The sequence below is a fragment of the Pipistrellus hanaki genome (assembly GCF_964339955.1).
Source record: "Pipistrellus hanaki genome assembly, chromosome: 15".
NCBI lineage: Eukaryota > Metazoa > Chordata > Mammalia > Chiroptera > Vespertilionidae > Pipistrellus > Pipistrellus hanaki.
In genome coordinates this window covers 37858750-37878044 of record NC_140517.1, presented here as the reverse complement: position 1 = coordinate 37878044, position 19295 = coordinate 37858750, and the positions used below count along the sequence as shown (strand labels likewise).

The window sequence follows — 19295 nt, the reverse complement described above, 5'->3', positions numbered from 1 at the left end:
CGGGAATTGGTCCAATAACATCAGACGGGGACTCTGGTTAGAGACACGGGTCAGATACACCCAGGTGGAATCATGACCCTGACGTAGCCCTAGGCAGATAGGTACAGATTCACATGGATTCGCACCCCAACATACATCTGGCCCCACACCCCAGTCAGATTCTCATCCTGAATACCCACGGCTGGTTTAGACCTGCTTAGATATGCATGGTAAAATTGGTCAGGTTGGCACTCAATGTGGTCAGAGAGACCTGGTCCCCGGAGCCCCACACTGAATTTCCCAGTTGGATGTGTTGGATCTGACACCTGCTCAGACCCCTGGACAGATGCACTCATGAAAAATGCAGGTAGACCCACGTGGGCAGGGGCTGCCACTCTGCACCTCCCCCTGGACCATTCTCCTCTTGTCCCCACAGCCTTCCAGTGCCCTGCCCATAGCCACTACGAGCTCTGTGGTGACTCGTGCCCTGTGAGCTGCCCTGGCCTCTCGGCGCCAGAGGGCTGTGAGCCAGCCTGCCGGGAGGGCTGCGTCTGCGATGCCGGCTTTGTGCTCAGCGGCGACACCTGCGTGCCTGTGAGCCAGTGTGGCTGCCTCCACGAGGGCCGCTACTACCCCCTGGGCGAGGCCTTCTACCCAGGCCCCGAGTGCGAGCGGCGCTGTGAGTGTGGGCCGGGCGGCCAAGTCAGCTGCCAGGAGGGCGCAGCCTGCCAGCCCTACGAAGAGTGCCGAGTGAAGGACGGCGTCCAGGCCTGTCACCCGAAAGGCTGTGGCCATTGTGTGGTCAATGGGGGCATCCACTACAACACTCTGGATGGACGCGTCTATGATCTGCACGGCTCCTGCTCCTACGTCTTGGCCCGAGTCTGCCACCCACAGCCTGGAGATGAGGACTTTGCCGTTGTGCTTGAAAAGAACGCGGCTGGAGATCCCCAACGCCTGGTGGTTACCGTGGCCGGCCAGGTGGTGGGCCTGGCTCTCGGCCTGCAGGTAGGTAGACATAGTCTAGCCCTGGGAATCTGAAAGTCTTGCCCTGCCTTGGGGACCTTGAGGGGACAGGATCTGGCCCTGGGAAGTTTGTGGGAGACATGGTTCCCCCTAGGGGTCTAAGGAGGACACTGCCCCACCCCAAAGGGACCAAGGGGGACACAGCACCCCCCTTCCCCCCGGGAGTCTAAGGGGACTGCCTTATTCTGCCTTATCTGTGGTTCTGTGAGTCCCTGACCCACCTGATCCTTCCACCCAGGTCACTGTGGACGGCGAGGCGGTAGCCCTGCCTGTGGCTGTGGGCCACGTACAGGTGACAGCTGAGGGCCGGAACATGGTTCTGCAGACAACCAAGGGGCTGCGGCTCCTCTTTGATGGTGATGCCAACGTCCTCATATCCGTCCCCAGCCCCTTCCGTGGCCGGATCTGTGGCCTCTGTGGAAACTTCAATGGCAACTGGAGTGATGACTTTGTTCTGCCCAGTGGCACTGTGGCCCCCAGCGTGGATGCCTTTGGAGCTGCATGGCGGGCACCCGGCTCCTCCCAAGGATGTGGCGAGGGTTTTGGGCCCCAGGGCTGGCCTGTGTGCTCAGCAGAGGAGACGGCACCATATGAGAGCACCAAGGCCTGCGGGCAGCTCCGCGACCCCCAGGGCCCCTTCGCAGCCTGCCACCGGGTGGTGAGCCCCTCTGAGTACTTCCGCCAGTGCGTGTTTGACCTGTGTGCCCAGAAGGGCAACAGCACCTTCCTCTGCCGGAGCCTGGCTGCCTACACAGCGGCCTGCCAGGCGGCCGGCCAGGCCGTGAAGCCCTGGAGGACAGACAGCTTCTGCCGTAAGTGCCCAAAGGGCTCCCCAAAGGACTGGAGAGCAGGCTTGAGGGTGCCCCCTGATCTGCTCCCAGTCCTGCCTGCATCTTAGGAGCAGTCCCTCCCTGTTGAAAGACCTCCATCCTAGTTTCTCCCTCAGCACACCCTACTGGCTTCCCTCTGGCCAGCTCGCTGACTGGCCCTTCTCAGACTCCTTCAGGGTCCCGTTCTCCAAAACCTCAGATGCAGTTCTCCTTAGGTCTCATCCGGGACCCTTTCTGTGGTGACCTGGAAGGGTGGGTTGGCAGGTCTTTAATACACACAATAAAGCCTGCGTCTGCGACTCACCCGCACTCCAGGATGGGACTATATCCCCTCACATCCCCCAGGACAAGGCTGCAGCCCCCTCAGTTCCCCAGGACTCTACCTCTCAGATCCTCTTCCTGCGCCCTTCCCCCCTCCCAGTGAGGGGTAGCTGCTTCCTTCAGATCCCCAGGGCAGGGCCGTGTCCCCTCCCTCTCTCTAGGACAAGGCAGTGGCCCCTCATGCCTCCATGGCAGGGCTATGTCTCCTTCGTTCTCCTCGGGGCAGGACCTACTTTCAGGTCCATTATCCATCTCCCTGGCCTTTTGTCTTCAGTGCTGAGCATGGACACTGCCTCTCTCCTGACTGCTAGCCTCAGAGGTCCAGTGGCCTCCTGGACACTTCCTCTTGGATGTCCTTAAGGTTCTTCCTACCTGCTGTGTTTCCATATGACATCAGCATTTCATCCCAAACTTGATCCTCTTATTTCCCGACCCTGGTACTCATCTCAGGGCAGCCATACCATCCACCAGTTGCTCAGCCAGAGCCTTGAGCCCCACCCCAAATACTTCCCCTGAGTCCACAGCTCCCTGTTTTTGCCTCATCCTCGCCCTGACCACTCTGCCATACTTGCCCAATGCAGCTCTGATCACGCTGGGCCAGCACTATTTATCCCACTGATGTGATCTCCAGGGCAGGGTCGGGAGCTGTCTTCATCACCTGTGTCCCCAGGCTCAGTGGGCAGGTGTGACCCCTCCCTGCCTTCTCTCTCTGCAGCACTCCAGTGCCCTGCCCACAGCCACTACTCCATCTGTACACATTCCTGCCAAGGCTCCTGCGCAGCCTTCTCCGGCCTCATGGGCTGCACTTCCCGCTGCTTTGAGGGCTGTGAGTGTGATGATCGCTTCCTGCTCTCCCAGGGCATCTGCGTCCCTGTCCAGCACTGCGGCTGCTCCCACGAGGGCCGGTACCTGCCAGTGAGTAGGGGCTTGAGGTGGGCAGGGAGGGTGGTGCGGCTTGAGGAAGACTCAGAACTTCTGTGCTGACCTACTCAAGGATGGGGACAGAGGAGCCATCCACGTTTCCCAGCTGTGACATCCCTGTATTAGTTTCTGTGGCTGTGGTGACAAAATGACCATATATTTGGTAGCTTAAAACAAGAGAAATTATCCTCCCACAGTCTGGAGGCCATGAATCGGAAATGAGATCACTGGGTCATAGTCAAGCTGTGCTCAGGGCAGCACCCTCTCCAGAGATTCTAGAGGAGAATCCACTGCTTGCCTCTCCCAGCTTTTGGTGCTGCGGGCATTCCTTGGTTTATGGTCACATCACTGCAGTTTTTGTTTCTGTGTCATACTTCTCTTCTGTGTGTGACATAAAAATTCTCTCTGCGTCTCCCTTAGAAGGATATACATGATTGCATTTAAGGCCTAGCAAGGTAGTCTCTCAATCTCAAGATCCTTAATGTAATCACATCTGCAAATACCCTTTTCCCATATAAGGTAACATTTACTGGTTCCAGGCATTAGGACTTGATATCTTTAGGGGGCTGTATGGCTGTTATTCACCTACTCCAGTCCCCTCTCTGAGCCTCATTTTTTCATCTGTAAAATGGGGTTTATCATCATCCTTGAGCCTTAGGTGTCAGAGGATTGGGTGCAATTTGCACATGAAAGACACCTACTGAGCATTGGACCTTGCCCTCCACTGCTCAGTAAAATTTACAACAGTGCAGTAGATAGTACAGCTAAAAACAGTTTAATCATGTAAGTTGAAAGTTAATTTATTTTTGTTATAGTTGATTTATTTTTATTATTTGTTTTTTGAGCTCTTACTCTTGTTACCAGACTGCTTCTGGCAAGGTTTGGGACCTCTTGCATGTCAGGTGACTTCCAGGTTCTTGTGCAGGAAAAAAAATTCAAGATAAAGTTCAGGTGAAAGTGAAAGTGAGTTATTAAAGACTAGGACAGTGAGGCAAAAGAAGATCCTTGGAGACAGGATCAGGAGGCAAATCTGAGATGACCTGCCACTGCCCACTGCTTTCCTGATTGCGAGTCTCATCAGAACTCTTAGAGTTTAAGACAAAGAAAGCAAAAGTACACACCTGAGAAAAGGAGCACAGGCATGCCCAAAGAAATGTGCTAGCTGGTGTTCTGTGTCCTGAGGGGTTTTATCCATTTTCTATAGAGCAAGAATTTTAGGGGAGATGCTAGGGGAGGATCACAACAGAGTATTCATTAGATTTCTGGGTATGTTATTTGGTATGCTGATATTTTTAAATGGGCATATAATGGAGTCTGGTCAGTTTTACCTCTATCTTGAATTAGTCTGGATTTAACTGGGTTTTGTCATCTAACTCCATGAGTATGGTGATTTAAACCATTTGTTCTTAGGCATGTCCAATTAGGGAGGGGTGGTAGGGTTTTGTGATTTATTAGCTTGCTGTTAATTGTTCAGCTGTTCCAGCCATTTGTTCAACCATTGGTCTTGGTTTGCTCATTTCACTTGCCAGGGAATTTTCCTTCTTACTTACCTGCCTCATTACTCTGTACCAAGTTTGTTACAAATGTTAATTCGTTTAATAATCATAATATGATATGAGACATTTGACTGATGCAGAAATTGCACAGAGAGAAGTCACCCGAGGCTACCCACTAGAACTGGGCTCACCCTCTAACTACTAGGAATCCTGCTTCTTCAAAAGCATGTTTTTTAAATAAAAGAAAGGTGGGTGACCACATTCATTCTCATCCATCCCAGTGTTACTAACGGCAGAAAGGTGGGTGAGAGGGTCTGGATGTGCAGGACTTCTGGAGAAAGATGCCAGACTTCTGCTTCTTCGGGCCTCACCGCCAATAGAAAGCCCTCCTTGGCCCCCCAGACTGGGTTCGGTACCTCTGGACTCCCACAGCCCCTGTCTTTTCCATCCCACACTGCCAGTGCTGAAGGGTTTTCTGGATCTGGGGTGGAGATACAAATGTGGGAGTCATCAGTTTAGAGATGGTATTTATTTGTTTTATTTCATTTATTCATTTCTTTTAAAGTTTTCAAACTTTTGTTTTTAAAGACTTCAAACTAAAGAATACTTGCAAGAATAGTACAAAGAACTCAACTGTTGCCCTTTCGCCATTATGCTTTACCATCCTCTCTACATAAATATATATACTTTTTTGAACCATTGAGAATATGTTATAGACACAGTGCCCCTCTGCCTTTAAGTGCTTTAGCATGGGTTTTCTATGAATAAGGAACTTTGTTTAATACCACCACAGTATAATTCAAAATCAGGCAGTTAACACTGATTCAATACTATTATTAATCTGATGACATAATTCTAATTTCACCAGTTGTCCCCATAATGTCCTTTATAACAATCACTCATCCCCAGGATCAGATCTAATTAAGAAGCAGACACTACTTTTAGTTTTCATGAGATTAAAAAAAATAATTATCTTTATTGTTGAAAGTATTACAGATGTCCCCCTTTTCTCCCCATGGACTCTCTCCACCACCACCTCTCACGCCTTCACCACACTATTGTCTGTATCCATGGATTATGCATATGCATATAAATTCTTTGGTTAATCTCTCCCCACCTGATATTCATCAGTCTATTCCATGTTTCTATGTCTCTGGATCTATTTTGTTCGTCAGTTTATTTGTTGAGATAACCAGATAGTAAATATAGATAGAAAGAAAAAGAAAAGAAAAAACCTAAGGGCTGAACCTTGGGCAAGGAAGCATTAAGGATTTGGAGGAACTTGAAAATGCACGAAGAAAGAGCAGTTGGTTAGGTAGGGGAAAACACAGGAGAAAGTAGTTGCCTAGAACTGGATTTCCAGGGCCCTATGTTCTGGGCTGTGGGTGCCAGGACTCTGAGATGTCTCCTGCCCTCCCCTGCCTGTGTCTGTTAGCTTTTGCTGGGTTACAAACTACCCCAGAACTTAGTGGCTTAAAACAGCTATTTATTTAGTTCTCAGTTCTGCAATTTGGGCTGGGCTCACCTGGATGGTTCTTCTGTTGTCCTCTAGGCTCACTCATATAACTCTAGTCCATATAACCAAAGCATAGTCTTAAAGCCAACCTGAATCCGTGGGGAAAGGGAAATAAACTACATTTCTTAATGGGAATTGTTGCAAAGTGATCTGCATGCGTCCAGAAGGTTGAAGGATTGTGGTCACTGTTGCAATTGACCCCACCACGGTAACCTGGCCCCTCTTTGTGCGCAGGTGAACTCCTCCCTGCTGAGCTCAGACTGCAGTGAGCGCTGTTCCTGTTCCTCAAGCTCTGGTCTGACGTGCCAGGCAACTGGCTGCCCTCTGGGTCGCGTATGCGAGGTTGAAGCTGGGACCCGGGATTGCTGGGTCCCCCCTGGCCTCTGTTCCCTCTTTATGGGCACCAATATCACCACCTTTGATGGAGCCCACAGTGCTGTCAGCATCCCCGGCATGTATGAGCTCTCTTCCCGCTGCCCAGGAATACAGAAGACCATCCCCTGGTTCCGTGTGCTCGCTGATGTCCACTCTTGCCATGACAAAGTTGAAGCTGTGGGTCATGTTCACATCTTCTTCCAGGATGGGCTGGTGACTGTGACCCTAAACAAGGGCATTTGGGTAAGCCTTGGCACGAGGGCATGTCTCCCTTGGGCTTTGTCTTCCTGTTGCAGTGTCCCTCCATTCCTGGCTGCCTGTCTACTATCTGTTTTCTTTATCTAGATCTCTACAGTTTGGTCTCTGGATTTGATCTAACCAACTGAGCTACCTGGCCAGGGCCACTTACTAGTTTTTTTTTGTTTGTTTGTTTGTTTTTGTTTTTAATATATATTTTATTGATATTTTACAGAGAGGAGGAAGGGAGAGAGATAGAGAGCTAGAAACGTCGATGAGAGAGAAACATCGACCAGCTGCCTCTTACACACCCCCTACCGGGGATGTGCCCGCAACCAACGTACATGCCCTTGACCGGAATCGAACCTGGGACCTTTCAGTCCACAGACCGACGCTCTACCACTGAGCCAAACTGGTTTCGGCCACTTACTAGTTTTGATGTTGGTTTTGACTGTTGGTTGCAAATGACGGAAAACCAAATTCAAATTTCCTTGAGCAAAATGAATTTATTGGCCCACATAATTAGAAAACCCAGGGAGAGAGCCTCAGGAGAGGCTGGATCCAGGTGCCCTGACAGTATTGTCTGGATTTGTACCTTGATGTTTTAGACTCGCTGTTTTCCACATCATCTTCATTTTCTGTGATTCCTTACAATATCTCATGACACAGGAACCATTATTATCCTCATTTATACACAGGGGAAGCTAGAGCCCAAAAAGGTAAAGTCATTTACTCAAGTCACTCAGAGAATGCCTGGGAGACCCAGGCTTGAACCCACCAGCACCCATGCTCTTCACCACTTTAATGGGAACATGGTGCTGGTGGTAAATGTGTGGATACAAAGAATCAAGATAGATTCGAACTACAGTGCTCAGTGGGAATTCCCATGGACACTGTCAATCACAAGCTACTTGTTCCTTCTGCTTTCTTTTAGGGACCCCTCAGGCCCATTGTTTGCATCAAGAGTCCGCTCCAGGCCCACGTGCCCCCTCCATTCTGCCCCTTGACTTCTTGTCACTTACAACTGCCTTTTATTTGCTAAACCCATGGTTCTCATCACCCCAATTCTAGATTTCTGAAAGAGAGAATTTGTATAGCTTAACAGGACTGATGCTGACTCTTAGTCTCCTCATTTATAGTTCATATGATAGAGCCCATGACACAAACATAGATGTCAGGATGCACTAAAGTTCTCAGATGAGCCCATCTCTATTTCCAAGACCTGTTTATTGATTGCAGAGATATCCACTGGTGTCTTCCAGGTCCGGTCGGGAGGTAAAGCCCATGCTCCACACATTCCTCCCCCAATGATGGTTTACATCCTTCCACCAAAGCACGGCGATGGTCCAAGACTCAGCCCTAGTAGAAGCAAGGGCACTGGAGTTCTCGCTTTAAAATTTATTTATTTATTTATTGTTAAAACCTCAACTGAGGATATTTTTCCATTGATTTAGAGAGAGTGTAAGAGAGAGGTAAAGAAAGAGAGAAATATCAATGTGAGAGAAACACATCGATTGGTTGCCTCCTGCAAGAGCCCTGAGCTGGGAGGAACCTATAACAAGGTATGTGCCCTTGACTGGAATCTAACCTGGGACCCTTTGTTCTGCAGGCTGATGCTCTATCCATTGAGCTAAACTGGCTAGGGCTAAATATATTTTTATTGATTTCAGAGAGCAAGGGAGAGGGAGAGAGATAGAAACATTAATGATAAAGGAGAATCATTGATTGGCTGCCTCCTGCAATCAAGGGATAGAGCCCACAACCTGGGCATGTGCCCAGACCAAGAATCAAACCGTGATCCCCCCCTAATTCATATGTTGACACTCAATCATGGAGCCACACTGGCCAGGCGAGAGTCCTCTTTTTAGTGTACTTGACCAATCAGTCCTTTCATCTGCTTGATTATAATTCAGATTAACGGACACCTCCTCTTTCAAGAAATGACACAGCCAATAGATCCGTTCTAAAATTATAAAACGGATCAGGTCATTCTGCCCTTTAGAACTCTGCAGTGGCTCTCCCAGAACGGTGTCCAAACTCGAGCCACCTCCCTTCCATGCCCTACAAGCCCTTGAGAGAACAACTCCTGCCCTCTCCAGCCTCATTCCCTGCCTCATTATGCTAGTAACAGGCCACACTGGCCTTTATGCTATTTGTGTAGAAAGCCAAGCTTGTTCCCACCTCGGGCCTTCTCATCTCCTGTTCCCACTGCAGCTCTTCTCCCAGAGACTCTAAGAGTTGGCTCCTTCTCATCCTTCAGGTCTGAGCCCCAGCATTGCTCCTACAGAGAGATCTTTCCTGAATACCTGCAGATGCTCTCATGCTTCATCCCACTCTCAATGCTATTACTCTCTTTTATTCCCTTCAAGGCTCTTATCACTATCTGAAGTTATCCATTATTTCTTTGTGTTTGCTGCCTTCTTTCATCACTAGATATGATCCTTAGATGGGCAGGGATCCTTTCCATCTTGGTCATTACTTTGTCACCAGTACCACATCAGGGCCTGGAACCTAGGGGGTACCCAGGAAAAGTTTGGTTTTGTGACTACATTCAGCCCGGTTCCCTCTGCATCAGGCCATGTGCTGGGTAACACAGATGACTCAGACCCAGTCCTCATACTTTAAAGCTTGCAGCCTGGTTAAACTTTCCTTTCACCACTCCAGTTCTCCTTCGCTGCACCCATCCCTTCTTCTTCTCACCCTCCTTCTAGCCATCTCTTCTCCCACCTCTATTTCCATTTTTCATCTTTCTCTCTCTTCTTCCCTTTCTCCAATCCTCTCTCCATTTCTTCCTTCCTTTCTTCCACCTGTCTGTTCTTCCATCCATCCATCCATCCATCCATCCATCCATTCATCTATCTTTTCAGGTCCATCTATCTTTTCTATCTGTCTACATCTCTCTTCAATCATCTGGCAGAAGAAGATTCAGATACTAAAACATTTAGAAAAAAGAACTTTCTTTCAAACAAAGTACTCTAGGAAGTCTAACTTTAGAAGGATTAACTCACCAATGAAAGGAGACAACAGTTATATAAAGGAAAAAACTCAAGATTACCAAGTTAACTAAGTCCACAGCCTATGATAGAGAAACAGTAATTTTCTTATATGATCATTATACTTTCTAGGTTATTGCTTGACTTCAGATATCAGCATTGAAAAAAATAAGGGGTAAAGTTACTTTTGTTAGGGAGCCACTAACTTACAGGACATGCTGAAGGGTCCTTTTATTTTGAAAACTAGAACTATGTACACAGGATGACACTGGGGTTTGATTGATTGTCTATCAAAGTAACCCCTTGCCCCTGCCTCCTTTGGAATGTTGTGTGTTTGCCTATTGATCTGTTGATCCATATCTACATTCATCCACTCTCTAATCTTCTCTCTGTCCATCCAAACCTCCAAGTAGCTTATGTATCCTTTTCTCCATCCTTTTAGGTCTTCATCTATTTCCACATCTGCTTCTTTGCTTTTGCTCTTTGAACTTGTTATCTTGCTTGGGGTCTCCATCCTGGTAACATCCCAGCTCTTCTGTGGCTCTAGCCTAACTTCTGTGTCTTCCTCCGGCCCCCCAAAACAAAACAAACAGGTGAATGGTCTCCGAGTCCGAGTAGATCTCCCAGCTGAAGTGTTAACATCTGTGTCTGTGCATCGGAATCCGGATGGCTCCATGCTAGTCCATCAGAAGGCAGGGGTTCGGGTACAGCTGGGCACCAATGGGCAGCTGACTGTGATGGTCGGCAGTGACCATGCTGGGGTGCTGTGTGGTGCCTGTGGAAACTTTGACGGGGACCAGACCAATGATGGGCATAACTCCCAGGGAAATACAACAATGGAGCACTGGAGAGCACAGGACTTCTCCCCATGGTGAGGATATAACATGGAAACCAGGTTACGTGGGGCCAGGGTACCTGAGTCCTCATGGGAAGGAAGCAGTTGGGCGGGTGCTTTGTCTGTAAGAGAAGTGCTGAGTGTCTATCTCTTGCAGTCATGACTGACCAATTACCCACTGGAAATGAGGACTTCAGGACCGGATCCCTCCGGAGACTGCAATGATTCAAGGATGCACTGTGTCACTGTGTATTCCTTCCCTGCTCTCCCCCTCTGCTGAGCTGCTGAGGCTGACTGTGAGAGCATTGAATAAATATCTTAAGCTAAGCTGCATGCCCACGTGTCTTTTTATATACTAGTACATATATATTTTATTGACTTCAGAGAAGAAGAGAGGGTAAGAGAGAGAGAAATATCAATGAAGAGAATCCATTGGTCAGCTGCCTCCTGCACACCCCCAACTGGGTGCCCTGACAGAATCAAACCAGACCTCCTGGATCATAGGTAGATGCTCAACCACTGAGCCATATCAAATGGGCACCCATGTGTTTTATTCCTGACTTCTTGCCTGCATAGTAGGGTCAGATGCTTGGGGAATCTGGCATATGATGAATATTTATTGGTGGGTGAAAGGATGGATGGATGGGAGGCAACGTAGATGGGAGATTGGGAGAGGGATGGATGAGGGAATGAGGAGATGGGGAAATGTAATAGAAGAATGGATGAATAAAAAGATGAATGATTGGGCAAGAGAAAATGGAGAGAGAGATTAATAGATCTAGCTTTATCGTTTCTTTTTAAAATATATTTTTTTTTATTGGTTTCAGAGAGGAAGGGAGATGGAAACATCAATGATGACAGAGAATCATTGATTGGCTGCCTCCTGCACACCCCACAATGAGGATCAAGCCTTGCAACCCAGGCATTTGCCCTGAGCAGGAATCGAATCATGACCTCTTGGTTCATAGGTCAATGCTAAACCATTGAGCCATGCCAGCCAGGCAGCATTATCATTTCTAACCCTAGCAAGTTAATTTTTCTGTCAATTAGTTTCCTCACGTGTCTTAGTCCATTCAGGCTGCTGTAACAAAATCCTATCTAATAAAGAGGGAATATGCTAATTGACGCTCATGTCACAAAGATGGCAGCACCCACAGCCAATAAGGAGGGAATATGCTAATTGACTGTCACACTCTCAAAGGTGGCAGCACCCACAATCAATAAGGAGGAAATTTGTTAATTGACTGCCACACCTTCAAAGATGGCAGCACCCACAGCCACAAGATGGCTGCACCCAGTCCCCTCAGCCCTGCCAGGGCAGCAGGCATGCAGCAAGGCCTGGCTGCTCTGCACACATGCTTCTGGAGTCCCCAGTCCCTTCAGCCCCCCAGTCATCCAGGGCTGGCTTGAGGAACAGGCAAGCCTTGGATGGTGGCTGCCCAACCACCCAGTGCCACCTGAGGCTCAGCTAACCAGGGCCGGCAGAGGCTTGCACTGCCAGCAGTGGCAGCAGCAGAGGTGTGATGGGGCATCTCCTTCCCCTGATCACCCCTGAGGACTCCCGGACTGTGAGAGTGGGTAGGCCAGACTGAGGGACCCCCCTGATCAGTGCATGAGTTTTTATGCACCGGGCGTCTAGTACCATATAATAGGGGAGGGAGTTTATAGACAACACATTTATTTCAGAGCTCTGGAGGATGGGAAGTCCAGACCAAGGCACAGCAGATTCAGTTCTGGTGAAAGCTTGCTTTCTGGTTCAAAGATGGCTGTCTTCTTGTGTGTGCTCACATGGCAGAAGGACAAGGGAATTATCTGGGGCCTCTTATAAATGCACTAATGTCATTCATGAAGGTGCCACCCTAATTGTAACCGGACAATCAATGGGTCCATGTTATTTGTCACTACTTGAGCCAATTCAGCAGAGACAGGGTTGAATCATATATTCACATTTAATCTAATCTTGCTGGCAGTATGGGAGAGCAGGTCATCCACAAAAATCTGCTCTGCAGCCCCCATAAGCCAGCTGCTTATATAGAGTAAGACAAAGATTACATGGGGAAGTAGGGATTACAGGCATGGGAAAGTAGGAGGCTGGGGTGGGACTCCATTGTTTGGGCAAGAAGGTTGTTAATCTTTCAATGATGATAGACAGTTCTTTTTAAAAATATTTTTATTGATTTCAGAAAGGAAGGAAAAGGGAAAGAGAGAAACATCAATGATGAGAAAGAATCATTGTTTGGCTGCCTCCTGCATGCCCCCTATTGGAGATCAAGCCCTCTATTCAGGCATGTGCCCTTACCAGGAATCAAACCATGACCTCCTGGTTCATAGGTCGAAGCTCAACTACTGAGCCATGCCAGCCAGGCAATAGGCAGTTCTTGAATTGGATGGTTTAAAGGTTGATTCCCAGGTCCAAGATTGACTCCCAGGTCCTGGGGGCATACAACTCCCAACCATGTCAGAATGTCCTTTCTTTAACCAACACAAGGCAATCACAATTAACAGAGCATGATAAATATTTCCCATAACCATAGCTAATACTATGAAAAATAGTATTCTATTTTTGCCCCTAACATTTCCCCACCACTATTTCTATCATCTCATATCTATGAGGTTAATTTTAGATGAAAAAATATCATCCTGCCCTAGCTGGTTTGGCTCAGTAGATAGAGCATCAGCCTGTGGACTGAAGGGTCCTGGGTTTAATTCTGGTCAAGGGTACATGCTTGGATTGTGGACTGAAACCCCATGCAGGAGGGGGAATGCAGAAGGCAGCCAATCAATTATTCTCTCTCATCATTGGTGTTTCTATCTCTTCCTCTCCCTTCCTCTCTGAAATCAATAAAGTATTTTTTAAAAGTTTCATCCTGTTGAACTGCATTTGCTTCTGCTTTGAAAATATAATAGTTCCCAGGAATGGGATACACTAAATGCAGGATCTTAGATATATTTTCTATCAACAGAGAATTGTTAAAAAGATTAAAACAGCACATTCCTTTAATTTCTTCACAACCATGGTTATGTTGCAACAGCAAATTTATTGCTGCCAAATTTTCCCTGACCTGGCTCAGCTCTTTTTTTAAAATATATATTTTATTGATTTTGTACGGAGAGGAAGGGAGAGAGATAGAGAGCCAGAAACATCGATGAGAGAGAGTCATCGATCAGCTGCCTCTTGCACACCCCCTACTGGGGATATGCCCGCAACCAAAGTACATGCCCTTGACCGGAATCGAACCCGGGACCCTTCAGTCCCCAAGCCGACGCTCTATCCATTGAGCCAAACCGGTCCCGGCGTGGCTCAGCTCTTGATTTATTCTCTGTATATTCTTGGAAATGGCATTCAGGTTATTTGCATGCTACAAGCCAGCTGGGTCACTTCTACATTACAGGAGCCTACCATTACCAGCATAACAAAAATAGACAAAGCAATATAGGCAGAACAACCAAGATGGCAGCATAGGTAAATGCCTGTACTTACTGCCTCTCACAACCACATCAAAACTACAACTAAGAAACAAAACAAATATCATCCAGAACCATGGGAAAGCTGGCTGAGTGGAAGTTCTACAACTAGAAGAAAAGAAAAAAGCACATTGAGACTAGTGGGAGGTGCAGAGGTGCAGAGATACGGAGGTGCATGTGAAATGGGCTGGCACCTGGGTGTGCTGTTGTTTTTTTCTATCAGGAGGGAAATACAAGCTCCTGATTGCTCTGAACTCCAGTTCCAGGCAAAACTCTGGGGACCCAGACTCATATTGGGGGAAACTGGACTGTCTGGCATTTGGGCTGTAACATGAGGGCAGCTTTCTTTCAGAGGTGCTCACAGTGATCATTGTTCTTGCAAGGGGCCACAGGACACAGAGACTCGGGAACTTCTCAAGTGCAGGGCTGACTGGTAGCCATTGCTGTTTGCTTCTCCCTGGTGATTCCCTGAGGCCCCACCCTACCCAATTTACAAGCTGTGAGCAGTGGATTTGCATATGAATGGCATGTCCTTTTGCAACCTAAAACCTAACAAACTGCAGCTGGGTCAGAGAAATCCAAAGATTCAAAAATAAGGCTTAAAGCCCTACAGCAGCAGCCTGCATTACTTCACAGCTGGGCCTCATCTGGGCACTTCTAAACCTCAAATAAAGATGAAGAATCTGCAGGTCTCTCTGTAGCTCCTGCTGGGTGGCCTCAGGAAGTGGCTGACTCTGCACCTCCTTGGAGATCCAAGAAACAGTGTACCCAGTGGTCAGTGTGATACCATACCAGATCACAACTGTTCACATCCATAAGCGACACACTCAAGGGGCAGACTCAGTGAGCATCAAAAAAACCCCACTGAAGCAAGTCCTGTCCCATAAGGGTTTCTCAGCACAGCAGTTCTCCCATTGTAGATACAGGTGGTCCTCACAGACAATTGGCCTGGAGGTCAATTCCTTCCAGTGATACTAACAGCAAACAAGTCTTAACTACAAGACTGTGCACACAGCCCACAAAGGGGTGCACCAACAGTGTCCACCTCAGGTGATTGGGGAGGCTAAGCCACTGGGCCTAATAGGACACCTCGCACACAAAGCCACTCTATCAGCTCAAGGAAGCAGCCAAAATGTGGAGACAAATAAACATATCATGAATTAAATAAATGGAGGAAAGCAAAATACTAATATAGAGTTCAAAATCATGGTGATAAGGTTACTCAAGATTCTTCTAGAAACCTCCAAGAAATTTAGTGAGACCCTCAAGGACATGAAAAGAGGACCAATTAGAAATTAAGCATACACTGACTGAAATAAAGAATAACATACAGAGATCCAACAGCAGACTAGAGGATTGCAAGAATCAAGTAAAAGATTTAAAATACAAAGAAGCAAAAAAACACCCAACAGGAAAAGCAAAAAGAAAAAAGAATAAAAAAATATGAAGATAGTATAAGGAACCTCTGGGACAACTTTAAGTATACCAATATCCGAATTATGGGGGTGCCAGAAGAAGATAGAGAGCAAGATATTGAAAACCTATTAGAAGAAATAATGACAGAAAACTTCCCCCACCTGGTGAAGGAAATAGACTTATAAGTCCAGGAAGCACAGAGAACCCCAAACAAGAGGAACCCAAAGAGGACCACACCAATACATATCATAATTAAAATGCCAAAAGCAAAAGACAAAGAGAGAATATTAAAAGCAGCAAGAGAAAAACAGTTAATTACCTACATGGGAGTGCCCATATGATTGTCAGCTGATTTCTCAACAGAAACTATGCAGGCCAGACGGGAGTGGCAAGAAATATTCAAAGGGATGAATAGCAAGAACTTACAACCAAGATTACTCTACCCAGCAAAGCTATCATTTAGAATTGAAGGTCAGATAAAGAGCTTCACAGACAAGAAAAAGCTAAAGGAGTTCATCACCACCAAATCATTATTATATAAAACTTGAGGTTTTGTGTACAGTGGATAGGGTTGTGTGTCTCTCACCCAAGCATGCACCCTCTTTAATTTGGGACATCCCTCTCACAATCCAGGACTGCTGGCTCCCAACCGCTCACCTGTCTGCCTGCCTGATTACCCCTAACCACTTTTGCCTGCCAGCCTGATTACCCCCTAACCATTCCCCTGTCAGCCTGATCAATGCCTAACTGATCCCCTGTTGGCCCAATTGCCCCTAACTCCCCTCCCTTGCCAGCCTGGTTGCTTCCAACTGCCCTCTCCTGCAGGCCTGGTTCCCCACAACAGCCCTCCCCTGCTGGCCATCTTATAGCGGCAATCTTGTGTCCACATGGGGGGCAGCCATCTTGTGTGTTGCATATTATCTCTTTATTAGATAGGATGCTGAAGGGTATTCCCTAAAAAGAGGAAGAACAAAAAAAAGTAAAGATAAAAAAATATGAACAACAAAGTGACAACAAATACATATCTATCAACAAGTGAACCTAAAAATGAAATGAATGAAAAACCTGATGAATAGAACAGACTGGTGAATGTAATAGAATCAGGAGTATGAAAAGGTAGTAGACTGACAATTCTCGGGGAGAAGGAGTTGTGGGGATGCGGGAAGAGATTGGACAAAGAGCTTACACCTATGGTCAAGGTCAGTGGGGGTGGGGACTGGGGGGGGGAAGGCCTGGAGTGGGGTAGGAACTGGGTGGAAGGGAGCTATTGGGGGGGGGGGAACATCTGTGATAATTTGAACAATAAAGATTGTTTTTTTTTTTTAAGAGAAGAAGCCTCAATCCAATAGAAAAGTGGGCAAAGATCTTAACAGTTCATAGAAAAAGAAATACAAATGCTCATTAAAGATAAAAAACGCTTGATCCTGTCCATATTAAGAGAAATGCAAATAAAATGACCCCAAGACACCACCTCTCACCTATCAGATAGGCAAAAATACAAAAACTCAACATTATATTTATTGAGAAACATATGAGGAAAACAATACTGTCATGTTACCAGTAGAAATACTGCAGAAAAAATGTGGCAGTATCTAGCAAAATGATGCATTTTTCTCCTTACCCAGAACTCTCACCACTAGGAATCTAACCCAAAAATACAGTGGCATGAAAGGATGTAAGCCCAAGGCTTTTCATTGCATTGCTCTTTATAAGGGAAAGAGACAGAAACAACTCAGGTGTCCACTCATTTCAGTGGACTGGTTGATTAAACTGCACTTCATCTACATGATGGACAACTATGCGGATAAATGAAACCATAAAAGATCTCTAGACACTGTTCTGGCATTATCTCCAAGATATATTGTAAGGCGAAGAAAGCAAGGTAGAACAGTGTACGTAATAAAAGAGACCTAAGCGAAGGAGCAAGGGGCTGGAGTACTGACACTGTCCTCTTTGTTAACCTGGGAGATGGTTATGTGAGTTGTTTCCTTTGCGATGACTCACAAAGCTGCACAGCATCTTTCTGTAAGCATGTTGTACCTCAAAAAAAGTTTTAAAGTCAGTAAATTTTAATCTCAATTATAATGTCTGAAGATTCTTGGCCAAAGAAATGGAGAGAGAGATAGAGAGAGAGAGAGAAAGAGAGAGAGAGAGAGAGAGAGAGAGAGAGAGAGAGAGAGAGAGAGAGAGAATATGCAAATGATGGGTAGTTAAGAACCTGATTTGAACAAGCAGCAATTTTTAAAAATCATATTTTTAGGCCATTGAGAAAATAGGAATGTAAATGTTACAGATTATTAAAAGGATTTCTTGTTAATTTTGTTAAATGTGATAATGTAAGAAAATGTGTTTTTGTTTTTTTTAAAGAGATGTGTAATTAAGTATATGGGGTAAACAGGCCTTATATCGAGATTTTCTTTAAAATACTCTAGCCAAAAATAAAAAAGACAGTGCAATAAATAAGGCTGACAAAGTATTTTTTTAAATAAATCTTTATTGTTCATATTATTACAAATGTTCCTCTTTTTTTCTCCCCCTCCATTGCTCTCCTCCACCAGGTTCCCACCCCACCCTCTGCCCTTTCCCCACCCCCCATTGTCCTCATCCATAAGTGCACAGTTTATGTTCAGTGTCTTCCCACACCCCCCTCTCCCCTTTTCCCCAAGAATCGTCAGTTCACTCCCCTTCCATACCTCTGATTCTATTTATTCAACAGTTAATATTGTTCATCCGATTTTTTTTTTTAATTTCCTTGGTTTTTAGATTCACTTGTTTTTTTTGTTTTGTTTTGTTTTTCTTTTGTTTTGTTTTTAAATAAATTTTTATTGTTCATATTATTACAAATGTTCCTTCCCCCACCCCATTGCTCTCCTCCACCAGGTTCCCACCCACCCTCTGCCCTTTTCCCCCCCTCATTTTCCTCATCCATAGGTGCACAGTTTATGTTCAGTCTCTTCCCACATCCCCGCTCCCCTTTTCCCCAAGAATCATCAGTTCACTCCCCTTCCATACCTCTGATTCTATTATATTCAACAGTTAATATTGTTCATCAGATTTTTTTAAATTTCCTTGGTTTTTAGATTCACTTGTTGATAGTTACGTATTTGTTGTTCATAATTTTTATCTTTATTTACTTTCTCTTCCTAAAGAACCCCCTTCAACAATTCATATAATTCTGGTTTGGCGGTGATGAACTCCTTTAGCTTTTTTTTATTAGTGAAGCTCTTTATCTGGCCTTCGATTCTGTATGATAGCTTTGCTGGGTAGATTATTTTTGGCTGTAGGTTCTTACTATTCATCACCTTGAATATTTCTTGCCATTCCCTTCTGGCCTGCATGGTTTCTGTGGAGAAATCAGCTGACAATCGTATAGGTGCTCCTTTATAGGTAACTACCTGCTTTTCTCTTGCTGTTTTTAATATTCTCTCTTGTCTTTTGCTCTTGGAATTTTAATTATGATGTGTCTTGGTGTGGTCTTTTTTGGATTCCTTTTGTTTGGAGTTCTGTGAGCTTCCTGGACTTGTAAGTCTAATTCTTTTACCAGGTGGGGGAAGTTTTCTGTCACTATTTCTTTCAGTATGTTTTCGATATCTTGCTCTCTCTCATCTTCTGGGACCCCCATAATTCTGATGTTGGTTTGCTTGAAGTTGTCCCAGAGGTTTCTTACATTATCTTCAATTTTCTGGATTCTCTTGCCTTCTTGCTTCTGCTGAGGAGTGTCTTCTGGCTCTTTATGTTCCAAATCTTTGACTTAATTCTTGCGATCTTCCATTCTGTTTTTAGGACTCTGTATAATATTTTTTATTTCAGACAATGTATTCTTTATTTCTTGTTGATCCCTTATTATTTCTTGTTGATCCCTTATTATTTCTTGTTGATCCCTTA

The 19295-nt window shown here is 45.9% G+C and overlaps 1 protein-coding gene across 1 annotated transcript in view; it reads left to right on the top strand.

The window, feature by feature from the left end:
* Nucleotides 1-10856, top strand: part of FCGBP (Fc gamma binding protein) — a gene marked incomplete at its 5' end in the record, with an annotated part of 36841 nt that extends 25985 nt beyond the window's left edge. The window contains 6 exons of the mRNA XM_084860905.1: nt 416-987; nt 1244-1817; nt 2872-3071; nt 6324-6707; nt 10288-10565; nt 10687-10856. Coding sequence (XP_084717031.1) covers nt 416-987; nt 1244-1817; nt 2872-3071; nt 6324-6707; nt 10288-10565; nt 10687-10696 — 2018 coding nt within the window. The 3' untranslated portion in view covers nt 10697-10856. The remainder of the gene's footprint in view (nt 1-415; nt 988-1243; nt 1818-2871; nt 3072-6323; nt 6708-10287; nt 10566-10686) is intronic.
* Nucleotides 10857-19295: the final 8439 nt, after the last annotated feature.